This window comes from Cyrtonyx montezumae, unplaced genomic scaffold (genome assembly GCF_038088225.1).
Source record: "Cyrtonyx montezumae isolate F1298 unplaced genomic scaffold, pur_monq_1.0 scaffold_10, whole genome shotgun sequence".
NCBI classification, from domain to species: Eukaryota; Metazoa; Chordata; class Aves; order Galliformes; family Odontophoridae; genus Cyrtonyx; species Cyrtonyx montezumae.
In genome coordinates this window covers 44,873,153-44,887,225 of record NW_027071826.1, presented here as the reverse complement: position 1 = coordinate 44,887,225, position 14,073 = coordinate 44,873,153, and the positions used below count along the sequence as shown (strand labels likewise).

General features: G+C 38.8%; 2 protein-coding genes across 4 annotated transcripts in view; both read right to left on the bottom strand.

Moving 5' to 3' along the window:
- Positions 1–14,073, bottom strand: part of TSSC4 (tumor suppressing subtransferable candidate 4) — a 265,206-nt gene that overhangs the window by 154,551 nt on the left and 96,582 nt on the right. The window lies entirely within an intron of this gene.
- The window catches only part of KCNQ1 (potassium voltage-gated channel subfamily Q member 1), a 320,180-nt gene that overhangs the window by 272,575 nt on the left and 33,532 nt on the right, over positions 1–14,073 (bottom strand). For all 3 annotated transcript variants that reach the window (XM_065755204.1, XM_065755201.1, XM_065755202.1), the window contains exon 2: positions 4,781–4,871. In XM_065755204.1, the coding sequence (XP_065611276.1) occupies positions 4,781–4,871 (91 nt within the window). The remainder of the gene's footprint in view (positions 1–4,780; positions 4,872–14,073) is intronic.

Below are 14,073 nucleotides of genomic sequence, written 5' to 3'. Positions count from 1 at the left end.
GTCCAATGCTGCCCTCTACAGATTTTAAAGGGAAAACTACACCTCCCCTCAACGAGTGTTAGGAGCTTACATTTGCAGCACGTCTGAAATAAAGAACTCTTCATCACTCCTTCACTGGTATTAGCACATTTGCCCATATTTCTTCATTCCCTCCTGCCATTCTTATTTTGCTCAGACTACACCAAAAAATACTAACATGCTTTTGTTTTCTTTTTTTAGTTCTTATCACTAAATTGACTCCCCTATCTAACAGACTACCTTCTTCCCACTTTACTAGCACTCTTATCTGGATCCCTCACACCTGCTCAGGATGGACATAAAGCAGCATTTAAACTCGCCTAAAAAAATGGCCAGAGCCTTCCAAACCATATTTAAATCCCTTTAACATCACGTTTACATAAAACCTACACCTTTCCTGTGCAGACCAGGGGATTTGACAAGGGATCGCTTTGTGAACAGCAGGAACTATTGAAGAAGTTACCACAAGTAGCAATTCAGACCAATCCAGTTGGTTGTTGCCCTGTTTTCAGCTGGGACAGAACTTATTTTCTTTATAGTTTGATATAATGTTATGTTTTAACTTTAGGAGAAAAAAAATAATTGATAGTAACTGATGTTTTAGCTGTTGCTGAGCAGCATTATCTAGAGTCAAGGACATTTCAGTTTTTCAGTTTCTTGTGCTGTCCAGCCAGCAAAAAAAAACAACTGGGGGGATCTCAAGGACCTGGGGGGGGTCTCAACCAGGACAACTGACCCAAACTGATGAAAGGGATATTCCATACCATAATGAAATCACGTGAATAAAAATATAAAAGTGAGGGGAGTTGGCTGAGGGATGCTGTTTCTGTGCAAGGACTGGCTGAACATCAATTGGCAGGTGGTGAGCAACTGATTTGTGCATCACTTGTTTTGCTAATATGCATACATATTATTATCATTACTGATATTTCTCTCTTCCTTTCCTGTCTTGGTAAACAGTATTTATCTCAATCTGTGAATTCTACCTTTTTTTTCCAGTACTCTCCCCCATCCCACTGGGAGCGAGGAGTGAGCAAAAGGCCTTGTGGTACTCAGCTGCTTGCAGGGCTAAATGACAACAGTCGTGTAACAAAGCAATTGCATCGTCCACCAAGATGGCTCAGCCACAAACAGAGCAGGAAGCAATACCTGGGTTCAGAGGAAGCTTCTTGTTCCAACTACTGGGACCTAATTAAAAACGGGAAATGGTGATTTTTACATCCATCCTTTCCTAAGCCTTTAAGTCTCTCACAGTTGGCTAGCTAAAGCACACAGAAGGCAATTTCAAATAAAGAGTCAGGTTCTCAAACTTCAGCTATCAGCTGAGCGATAGAAAGGTGATTCTCTGGACAACTACTTGCAAGTGCCACAAAAGCAAAGGTTGGAAGGCATGAGTTCATCATATGCCCATCTGGAACATCAGTTGACCTTGTCCTAGGTCAGGCCAGGGGACATTACTGAGGCTCTCAAGTCTTTTACTTTCTCAAGTACAGTACTCTTCAGAGAGACTGCATCAGCCAGAAAATGCAGTCTACAACGCGCTTTATGGGGAAATCCTTTTCAAACACTACTCTCATTTAATTTTTCAAAACAATGAAAATGAGAACAACTATCAATATTCAGATTACAAGTTTCTGCCGTGGCTTCTTGAACAATGAAAATAATCAGAAAAAAAACCTGTTAGAACCATACTGAACCATTCTGATCTTCAGAATCAAAAGCTGCAGGTATTTTTCTGAAGGCCCATAAAACAATCAAGTAAAACAAACAAACAAGGCTCATCTTCAAATAAAAGCTTATATTCAAGCAAGGAATAAAATTTGTATTTCTTATAAGACTCAATTCTGTGCCATTCTCTCACAACCACGGTAATTCCTTCACTGCTAATAGCACACTGACCACTGAAGATGGCTACTTTTTTTTTTCTCTGAAGCCATTTATAAAGTGCTTAATCTCTTCAGTAAAATGTAATCTGAAGTAGGAAGGAAACTCAGAAAACAAAGAGCAGGAAAGTGCAGATAATTTCTTTTTTTTTTTTTTCCTTTTTTTTTTTTTTTTTGAATCAATATTGAAATGAGATTCCTAAGAGAAAATAGCATTTTCAGGCAGACTAAATATCCCTTCGTTCAGCAGAATATTTAATCCCCTTGGATCAGGCACTTGGATTTTCTTAGATCATGCTGAGATAACAGCATTCTGCTGTGTTCTGGCACCATAAAGTCTTTGCTTATGAAAATAAAAGAAAAATATGGCCTCTCAGGGAACATACATCTCTGAATTACTTTTTTCCATAGTTTGAATATTGTAGTCTCAAAATCAATTTTTACACAGATATACCACGTTCTCTTTATGAGTCATGGCAAAAGCTCTCCTGCACCACTATTTAAAAATGGGCCAAGCATACATATGCCCTTCAAAATGATGATCCTTTCAGAGTCTTGGCTCAGACTCCAGCTCACGCTGGGCAAGTGCCAACGAGTAACTGCAGTTAAACCCTTCCAACAGCACCATCTAGTGAAAATGGTAAAATAAACTCAAGCTAATTTAAACAGTTTTCACTGCCTTCTGGAAGCTAACAAAAGGCCAGTTCTCTCCTATTCTCCCATTACAACCACGTTTAGGTAAAGCTTTCATCAAGGTTCTTTGCCTTGTGAAGTGTGGTGACAAGCAGAGAAAGATTCAATAGCTAATTGTAAGCTTTTTTTGTCTATGCTTGTAACACCAATAGGAACACAAACTTTCCCTTGTTTATTTTTCCAATATTAAGCCTTCAGATTCCTTATTGTTATGAAAAAATATTAACATCTTTAAGTGGTCAAAAAATATTGAAAAATAATTGATAAATTATTGAAAATCTATTTCCCTTCTTCAGTACTGGGAAATTATTTTATAATATCTTAATAATACGAAACTGAAGAACTAAAAAGTGTTGATATATATATATAAAATCTCAGCAACCCTTTTAGATCTCATTTTCATTTCTCATAAAAGGTATTATAGGTTACTACTGAAACATGAAAAACTTAAAAATAAGGGCAAAATAAGAAACTGTATTGGGTAGAAGCTAATAGGAACTAGATAAATTTTGTTGAGGAATGTGCCAGAGCACCTTTGAAAGTCACATCAAAATTGGATGAGAGCATTGCTCTACTGCTTTGGATCAGAGGACCCCTGGCAATAAATTTGAGTCTCTTGAAAGTCACTGTAGTTAACCCTTTAGGAAAAGAATGTGCAGTTGCTCAATTTCCAAGAAACCAAAACAGGAGAATTTTGTGTTAAAAATTAATCACAGTTTTTCCACACGATACAGAGAACAAGAACACTGATTCGTATACCTTAGAAATTAAAACATATATGCATTTATTTAGTAGGTGCACATAGATATTTTGTATGTATTTTATTAAAAAAGTAATAGTATATTTAATATTATTCATGAACATGCAAAATGATTTCACTCAAAATCATAAGAGTAGGGTGAAAAAAACTGGAACATCACTGGTTACACTGTCACTAGAAGTTATTTCACTGAAGCAGCAGAGTAATCATGAGAATATTATGATACACTGTAAAAGTGACTGTTTCAAGGTGATACTGTCACAGTTCAAATTGACAATAGAAAATGACAGAAGTATCCACAGCTACTACTTATGGATAAAATGGAACCTTAAATCCATACAAAAAGAAAACCTTAAATGATAAAACAAGTAAGGATGCAAAAATATAGGTATAGACCCCTTTTAGCCAACTACATAGTTATAATCCAGGTATTCAAATAACTTACTATTAAAAAAAATAACATACAAGGCATGAAAGACACTTTCCATAGAAAGATGAGGGACTGATACTAACATACTATGCGTATGTCACTCAAAACGTAGTATAAAAATTTCACATATATTAAAATATAGTTTAAAACTGTCATTTCAAGTGAACATTTTAATGTTAACGATAGATGTAATAATGATACTACTGGTGCACAGCTACAAGAACTATTTTGAACAAACAAATCACTAGTTAACATTTTCTCAATCCAGTGATAGTGTTTTCATGAGTAAAATAATAGCCAAATACAAAGAAATCAATGATTTAGCAGGGGATACATCAGTTACCACTGAGGTACAACAAATTAAGACTTATATGTTTATTTTTTATAATTATTTTCTGAATGAAGCCTAAAAAGGGAGGACAGCAGTGCTCTTAAAACTTCTGATATATACATTCTGCAGCAGTGAACCACAAAGTAACATCGCTGAAGGAAGTCTGCACTGGACAAGCAGAGCAAGTTGGCTTAATTCTAGAATTAATGAAAGGTCATCAGCTTTCCAGTGGTGAAAAGAAGGCTGGATCTGAACTCGGCTTGAAGACAGGACTTCCTTCCAATGCCTACAATTCTGTGATTCTGTGTGACTTGCAATTTTCTCTGTTAGCCCCCACCCCATCCATGTTCAGGTGTCTGGTGTTCAGCATGGCTGAACAATGGATTCATCCAATCAGTACTAGCATACCAATCACTACTACAATTAAGCTTAACTGAAAAACAGCTCTGTATTGGGCACAGTTTGAACACTTTTAGTATATAATATGTAGGATACAAGTAGTTTTTTGTACTCCTGTAACTTCTGATTTTTTCTAGGGCTTTAAAAACTCATTAGGGAAAAGCAGAAAGAAGCCTCTTACTAAACCACAAGGAACACTGTTCATGACACAACATTACTTCAGATCAGGATTTACATGTTAAGAGCAAAATCACATTGATACATACCATCCAAAACAACGTCCCTGTAGCAAGAGCTGCATACTGTTCAATTGTAGAAAGCACGCTGAAGATAAGGCATATCAGCACAATAAGGAAGCTGAAAAAAAAAAAAAAAACAGAAAACACCAAATATAGCACAGTGTAACAAAAATCTAGAAGGAAGACAAATACTCATTCCAACACAAATCAGACATGTGCAACTGACATGGGTATTGCATTATCTTAAACAGTTGTATTGCTTATTTTATCTTCAGACAAGGAGTTCATAAGTTCATAAGTTCATAAGGTTGGAAAGGACCTATAAGATCATCTAGTCCAACCATCCTCCTATCACTATCTCTACCCAACTACTAAATTAAGTCCTTTAGCACCTCATCTAAACGCTTCTTGAACAGCGCTAGGGATGGTGCCTCAACCACCTCCCTAGGCAGGCCATTCCAGTGCCTGACCACTCTTTCAGAAAAGAAATGCTTCCTGAGGTCTAATCTAAATCTTCCCTGGTGCAACTTGTGGCCATTCCCTCTCGTCCTGTCATTACTTATCAGGGAGAAGAGGCCTACCCCCTCCTCACCACAACCCCCCTTCAGGAAGTGGTAGAGTGCAATAAGGTCTCCTCTGAGCCTCCTCTTCTCCAGACTAAACAATCCCAGCTCCCTCAGCCGCTCCTCATAAGACTTGTGCTCCAGGCCCCTCACCAGTTTTGTTGCCCTTCTCTGAACACGCTCCAGGGCCTCAATGTCCTTCTTGTAGTGAGGGGCCCAAAACTGAACACAGTACTCGAGGTGCGGCCGTACCAGAGCTGAGTACAGGGGGATGATCACCTCCCTGCTCCTGCTGGCTACACTATTTCTAATACAGGCCAGGATGCCGTTGGCCTTCTTAGCCACCTGGGCACACTGCCGGCTCATGTTGAGCCGAGCATCAACCAACACCCCCAGGTCCTTTTCCTCTCTAGTTTTGGTGTCAAATCTCAAATCAAAACTGCATAAGGAAGTTAGCATTTGCCTACCTTGAAAACTTTGTTTCCTAACATCTCAGGAAAACAGCATTCCTCGCTCTCACTCATTTTGAGGGCTACAGTGCCTGAGTCACACCTCCCCCCAATAATATTTCAAATATTTGCCCCTTTTGCTGTAGCAAATTCTAACAAACAGCAAAAAGAAATCTCAACTAAGCCAGAGCTTAACAGACTCCACCCACACCATCTTTTACAACCACTTCCCAAAAGGCCTCAGATAAATAAAATCTGGCATTTGAAACACAACCTAGGATTTATTAGGATTTAGGATTTCATTTTAAAACAAAATTTCAAAGAAACTGTTGCAGAGAGAAAGAGGCAGAGAGAAAAAAAAAAGAGAAGGGAACAGAAAGGTTTATTCCCCCATCCAGATGAGTCCTTCTGGAGCAGCTCCTGGTTGCTATGGCATGACAGGGACAGCAAGGGAGATGCAGCAGACTCAGCCCCAGGATGGAGATCCATGCCCCAGGTGGTAAACAAAGCTTTGGGTCTAATCCTTGCCAGCTGCCCAGCTCTGTAGCCTCTACCTTCAGCCCCTTCCCTAAGCAACTTCAATTGTACTTCCCAAGACTGCTGTTTCACTTATCTGGGGGGCATAATATTTAAGATCCCAACTGGATACTGTCCACTACACGCTAGCATAAGTTTCTTCCAGATCTCAAACTGTGCATTTCTTTGTGACTCACAAAGCGAGCAGTGAAGAAGAAAGACAGCATTCACTTATTAAAAGACAGTTAACTGCTCCTTTGCATTTGACAGAAGCACACTGCAAAACCCGATATTTATGCAGTCTTCCCATTACAAAGTTCTACAATGGCCATCTACCAGATTTTTTTTCCTCCAAAAAATAACATAAAAAAATAACATGTAAAACCAAATTCAAGGGATAAATTCTAAAATGGGCCTCGAGTGTCTGCAAATTGGCACAGCTCAGATGAAGTCACCTGGAGCCTTAGTTTTCTTTCACAGAAGTAAGAATTTGATCAGGGGAATCTTTTGAAAGGCTCAGCATTAAAAACAAAAATGTAATTATATATATGCAATTATTGTGTGACTAATATTATAAACAGTTCACAGTGCCTGCTTTGAAGTACGATTCATACAAACCCAGTATACACATACAAAGGATGTTGTAAACATATTACAGAATTGTTAAGAAGATGCAATAGTAGGCCATCAAGTAAAAAAAAAATGAAATGAGTAATTGAAAAAATAGAAAATTATGGTATAAAAAATATCAATATACATAAACATGAGACTGTATTTTTTACACAGACAAATTACAAATATTTCAGAGTTTGATTTTATCTCTAAAGCCTTCTTGTATTTAACTTTCGATCCTCTTAAGCAGAAGCAAGCTGTACTAGCATGGCAGAAGAGCACAAGGCGAAGCAGAGACTTAAAACATAACACATTTTGCCCATGTCTCCAGACTTTCTACCTGCAATAGATCCTTTGTCACTGAAACACGGACAGAAGTGCTTTCAGTTACACAGAGGAACCTGAAGATCCCTGGTAAGGAATCTGACTTACACGGAAGTACTTGTTCCAAGAAAGTAAGGAGTTGCTTGGGATGGTGTAAGCTGCCTGAAGACACTTTGAGTAGTAACAGTTAATACTGTATTTTATCATACCATATACTCATAAATATGCTTGTAAAACTGTTGCCAGACCACGAGAGGGCACCAATGTCAAGACTATCGCATTTCTGTACTTAAATCACATCTAAAAGAGGATCTATCCAGGATCAAAGGTAGCCTACGTGCTTAATTGATGAGAGGAGAAACTAAAGGGTGAATTGTCTGCCAAAACTTCTTTCTATTATAGAAAGTGAAGGCTGACATAAGAACTCCACCAGATGCCAAGCAGCGTGGCATCCTCTTTTAAGGAGTTTCATTTCACAAGGATACATTTCAATCTCACTATCTGCTTTTCAGAAAAACTGGGGAAATATATTGTACCAGGCTGTTTCCAGGCTGACAGTGAAAGAGACCTTCATATTCACAAATACACAGCATCCCATATCTATGATGTGTGGTCAGATATTGCTCCGTTGGTGTTAGAGAAGTTGTTGCCAAGCCCCACTGAAATTGCTGTGTCGACAGGGCACCACAGCTAAGCTGTTAATGCATCTACTGGCATAACTGTTGTGCTTCTGAGACCATTCCTTACATGTATCTGACCTAAAGAGTGCAAAATTAAAGACAGAAAAGACATAATCAGCATATTCTCTATTACTCAACTAATAAAGAAACACTCATCTGTCACCAGTTAGTTGTCTTTATGCCAGCAAGTAATTTGATATTGAATTTTTGGCTTGACTAGTCTGACAACTTTAGACAATTTTGTAGATTTATGACAATTTTCATTATGTTTAACAAATCCAGGAAACATCATCTCCTGTCCATACTCTACTATCTGATAAAATATAAAGTATTCAAACAAATGAAAATGACTCAAGAAAATGACAACCTGCATCACCATCTCTCTTTGCTCAGATGGGAATTTCCATGGAGCAGAGGACTCGTATTTTGGGGCTTGCATTAAAGTTGACCATATGATACAGCCTACACACACAACTTCTTTTCATCAACTAAGTGAATGATAGAGACTGCAGTTGTAAATATCACATGCAAGCTTTTCCATTGTTAAAAGTGTACACATGGTAAAGAAAAATGGTTGCTGAGCTTAACTGTATAAAGTAAGGCAATCATCAAAGTAAATTCTTCAGATTGTTCTTTGGAAGTTGCTTGGGGCACGCTTGCAGCCTCTCACATGGCAAGTGCATCACTAAAGCACTGACAGAGTTCTAGGGGCTGTCAGATGAATAGAATTGCTCTCACACACAAAAAGGGCATTTCTAAATACAAACTACACATTGCTATACTAATGGAAGTAACAAGGTGAATGACAACTAGTGGGCAAATAAAAAAAACACACCACTTGTAATGGGAAAATTGGAACATCAGCTCAGAATTCATGGGGAAAAAAAGAGTCTAAGCACAAGCACCATAATTTGCTACAGTCTTGACAAAAGTTGCCCACAAGTTAAGCAACCAGCCACACAAATCCAAGTTTCTGAGTCAAGCTTCAAGCAGCCATATAATTTGCACTCGGCAGGGCCACATCACTTGCTACATACAGTCCAAAGCTGGAGTAAGGACTAACAGATAAGCACAGACCTTACTCAAGCAGATTCTATGGGCAGATGTACAGGCATACCGTTTTTTCATGCATTAGGTACTTCCATCACTGTGTTCTGATATTCTGTTCAGTATAATGCTATATGAATTGGTAACATTTTAACATATGCTTTAGCAACACCAGAAATTTCTTCAATTCTTTCTTTCTCTCTCTTTCTCTCTCTCTATATATACACATAAAATACATGGTAATCTAGGAATTTTAACAAGCAAAAATACCTCACATTTCATTGCATAGGAATATGTAACAAAACCCATGCTAAACTGCAAGAAATGAAGACTTAAAAAGTCTCACCACCATTAAAAAGCAAATACCAACACCTGGCCAAAAACAAGGCTGCAGAGGCTCAGTAAAAAGATAGCAAAGAGAAGTAGTAAACCAGTCCTTCTCAAAATGAAGAAAGAAAAAAAAAAGGACCTGAGTTTTCACTAGCAACTTCCTGCTGCAACTGACACACCTGCATTTCTCATCACAGTGATGAACAAGAACATGATACTTTTGAGATGGCAATACTGCTTTATTAATATAATAATAACTTAATATATAACATATACATGCATACCCAGATTAAACGAAAATTATAAAGCCTGCAATGTTTTAAGAAATAAGAGAACAGAGTTTCTTTGTACAGTATCATTTCAGCACATGGCTGTATGTCTTTCCCTTTTCCTCCGCATAAATTCATGTTCTGCCACTCCCATAGCTGTGCTCTCCTGCTGCAGCCTTCCATTCTTCACATGTCCTTCCAGCACCCAGCTCTTTGGTTTATCTAGTTTCAGAACTAGTAAAACTCCTCTTCTGAACCACTACGAAGATACAGAACAAAGATTTTTCGTTGCCACCAACATTAAGTTGACACCAAAAGTCGACAGTAGGTGAGCAGTCACAAGCAACCACAGGAAAAGCATCTGCTCACCTCAAGGTTATTCTGGGGAAATTTAACTGTTAGGACTCAGAAAGCTTCCCTGACTCTTGCAAGAAGTGTGGTTTGTTTCAGGATGTTTTTGTTTGTTTGTTTGCTTTTTTCCCCAAGACAGACAAAGAGCTGAGCACTTGAATTTTTTTTTTATTTTTATTTTTTTTAATCTAGCAGTCAGGAACAGCACATAGGAACTTTCAGGTACATTTTCCACAAGCTAGATTACACAGCATTTACATGGCCTGGTGATACACTGCCACCACCACAGAACTCTTTGCAAACCAATGACGGAGTCCTGTCTCCTGTAACTGCTTCCACCAGCAGCAGAGGAGCACCTCACTCACCCATGCAACCACCACACACTCCAGGCTGGAGCCTCCAATTTTTCTGCACCCCAATTACAAAGTTATTCCAGAGCTGTGGCACGAACCAGGCCCACATTTGCAGGCTTCACACATAGCAGAAAGGTTTGCACACGTGCTTAGTTTGAGGAAGTACACATCTTTCATCTCCCAAAACTTGTTGCTTGCTGACCCTCCTTGTGCTCATCTCCAACAGAGGAAGCAGAGGGGTATAGTTTATCATCAGCTCTGATCTCTCTCTCTCTCTCTCAGACGGCACAGGGCCAAGCAAGCCTTGCAGATGAAGAGATACCTGCAAAGTCACTCACAGCCCTGCCCTGGGTTACCAAGTAGCATTTGCCTGCACCACATCTACTGTACCCGCTTGGTGCACCCAAAGTATTTCCTTCTATGGTTAACTTACATCTAGCAGCACTACATTTACACTAACCCCAAGAATTTGCACTTCTCTATGTGCCTACCAAACTTCTCTCAGCTGGGGTCTTTTTACGAAAAGGGAAACAATTGATGGTAGGCCCTAAACTGAGCTGAAACCTCAAGATCATCTAATGGATAAGAACTGAGACTGAACATCTAAAATGCTACAAATCCAACTTGAGCTCCACCCCTTCAGAAAGGGGATAAGCATTTCCCTTGTTCAGAAGGGCACAGGAGCTGACTCAAGTTCGCTTTCTCCTTTCTTAGAACTTTTAAGTATTACAGCTATCAGTCTTAAAGGCATCCAGCTATCAATGTCTCTACATACAAGAAATATTGTTTTAGATTTTAACTGCACTATCTATGCTCTCTTTAGTCAGGAAGTCAATGCCTTGTTTTAGATCATCTCATCTACTGGAGAAAATGATAAACTAAGAAGAAACTTTCCATAAACCAATCAACCAACCAACAAACCCACCATCTCTCTGTCAGCCTTTTATGTCTTTGGTAGACACTCTGCCTAGCTCTTCTTCTCAAGTCTTTGTCACTTTTGTGGCTTACACAGACATATGCTTACAATTATTTTTTTTTCAGATTGTGAACACAAATGGTGTCATAAGGGCATTTTCACGCAGCTTTCTGGACAATGAAAGATGTTGTTGAAGTGAGGATTTAGATGCACAACTTCAGGTAAGATGTATTCTTGTAGAAAAACAATATACAAAAAAAAACTGGAAAATTATCCCTTGAAATCTACATGTCTATATGTCTCACACTGTGATGGAAACATCAGATTTCCTAAAATATCTCCTACGTTGTGAGAAGACAAAGGTAAGAGACAGCACACAAATTAAGCTGCCATTCTGTGAATCATGCTGCCAGCCCTCTTGGGTTCAGATTGCCCTTTATTCCTGGTAAGTCCTCTGAAGCCTTGCAGTGCTGCAGTGGACCTCTCAATCTCTCTCTCTCCCTGGAGCTATACCTTTCAGAATGAAGAACTGAATATTCCTTCATGAACTGCCTGGAGTACCAAGCTCCTGTAACACAGCACCTAACTCTCAATCACCAACTTTTACACAAAAGACAGAGGTTCACTTATTGCCATTAATTCTGTTCCATTCTAGGTCAGGAAAAATGTTCCTTACTTCATTATCTTCAGGACATTTTTCATCTGGAAGGGTTTATATTACTACAATTCAACACAAATCCCTAACCACCTCATGCAGTACTGTGTGGTCATCTCCATTTTACAACTAGGCAAAAATTCACACCAATCTGTATCAAGTCATTGCAGCTAGGTGCCAGGTCTTTCTTGCTCTTTCACTCAATAATTTTGAGATTGCTTGAGTACAAGAATTCTAATAAGATGTACAAGTTAAAAGGAGAATAGGCTGAATTCTTCAAATATAGGACAGATGATAGCAGAGAGGGAAGAACTCTAGATCATAAATAGCACTGGCAGAAAGCAAACAAGATGGAAATTTACTTTATGGGATCACCATCAAGGTACAATGTCAAGTACAAATCCCAACTCATGCTTTCAGACGTGAGCTACTCAGATAAAGCTGCTTTAAACAAAATTATCAGTATCTCACTGTTCAGAGAAAACTTTCATCCTTATTGAAATCCACATGCAGAATCTACGCATACAAGTTCTTCATTCTGAACTCTCTAGTAAGTCTGAAAAGACACTGGTCCTTTAAGGACTCTCAGCCATCAGAGCACAGTGCGGTGTACCGAATAAGGGCCAAGTAAGCATTCAGTTATGCAAGCAGTGGGCATCAGAGGTCCTCCATTAAAAAACAAACAAACAAAAGTGTTTGTTTTTAAGAACAAAGCAGCCTGGTGAAGTTACATTATTAAAATTAAGGATTCCTTAATTCATCCTTCCCCAGACTTCAAGGTGACTTTGAAAGCATTATTAAACATGTATTTTTCTCACCTGGAATACAGCTGCAAACTTTCTAAGCCTTGAAAGCAAGTTGCTTAGTTACTCCATGAACTGTACTGCCTAATCAGTTCAGCTAACTTGCTTAGGAGAGAATCATTTATCTTCTGAAAGTATACACTTTTAATTTGGCTCTAGGTCCATGAAATGGGGTAAGATATTAAAGCAAAAAAACACCACAGCACAGTCAGAAGAGACCAGCAATCTACACAAGCAGAAGCTGAAGATGGAAAAGTCTACAAGAACATAAACAAGTACCTTAGTCCTAATATTGTCATTCCAATATACAAACAAATAAACCTCCAACTCACAAAGCCAGAGGTTTCAATCTCTGACCCCACAGATTCCTTGCGCGGCATTTCTTCAAGGATTTGCCTTATCTTTTTTGGCTTTGTTTTTGAGGCAGGGGAAGGAAGGAGGGGAACAGCCCCTTCCCATCTTCCAGCCTTGCTATAACACAAGGATGCATTGGAGGGGAAAGAATACTTGTACTGCTGCAGAAAAGAATGATTCCCTTCAGGAACTAGATACAACAGTTTCCTGTTCAGTGAACACTTCCTCCCTTATGTCCTACATAGGTCAAGCTAGCAGACAGATCACTATTCTCAGCTGTCACTTGCCATCAGAAAACCTCAAACAGATAAACAAAGTGTGAATTCTTTGTTTGCATTACCTTAGAGTGATCAGATGGAGTTTCCTGTTAATATGTATTTGTTCCAACTGTAAGGCAAAATAGTTGGTGCTTCCTGAAGGAAACAATGGCATAATTTTTAACCATCTCCTTGACTTCTTGTCAAAGAAATGCTATCCTCTAGCTCCAGCATGAGAAAGTAATTTTGTTGTACAAAGCAAATAATATACAATACAGGGCAGTCTAATACTAATAAAAACAAGTTAGCTATACAGCTAATAAGCAAGACTTCTATCACACTTACATGGCCCTTGTGGGAGATTAGAGTCTGTAAAAATAATTTAAATTATGGGCAGCGTACCAAAGCACAAAGGACACAATGAATCAAAAGTCATTTAGGACACAGCACCAGAATTATTGCAGGAAAGGCCTTGGCAAAGGGTATGATTGCAGTAGAAATGCAAACCAGATGTCAAGGTGCTTCAAGAGGAAAGGTTAACTGCCCACAAAAGCCATGTTATTGCATCCTGCAGCGAGGTATTGGCTCCCTTGAGAATAGGCATGGCTGAACAGGAAAAAGGTGATAGGTGTGTTGTATCAAGCTGGGGAAAAAAAAAAAAAAACTACTTGTGAAACAAGTGTGTGACTTAAGATATTAACCACTAGACTGCAAAAGCTTCACCAATACTCCTCTGACAGTTTGGAGCAAGCTTCCAGTACACTTGACCATTAACACAAAACACAAAGCAACAAGAGTCACTGGAGGAACAAATGCACATTCCCAGTTGGGAAAAGATGTC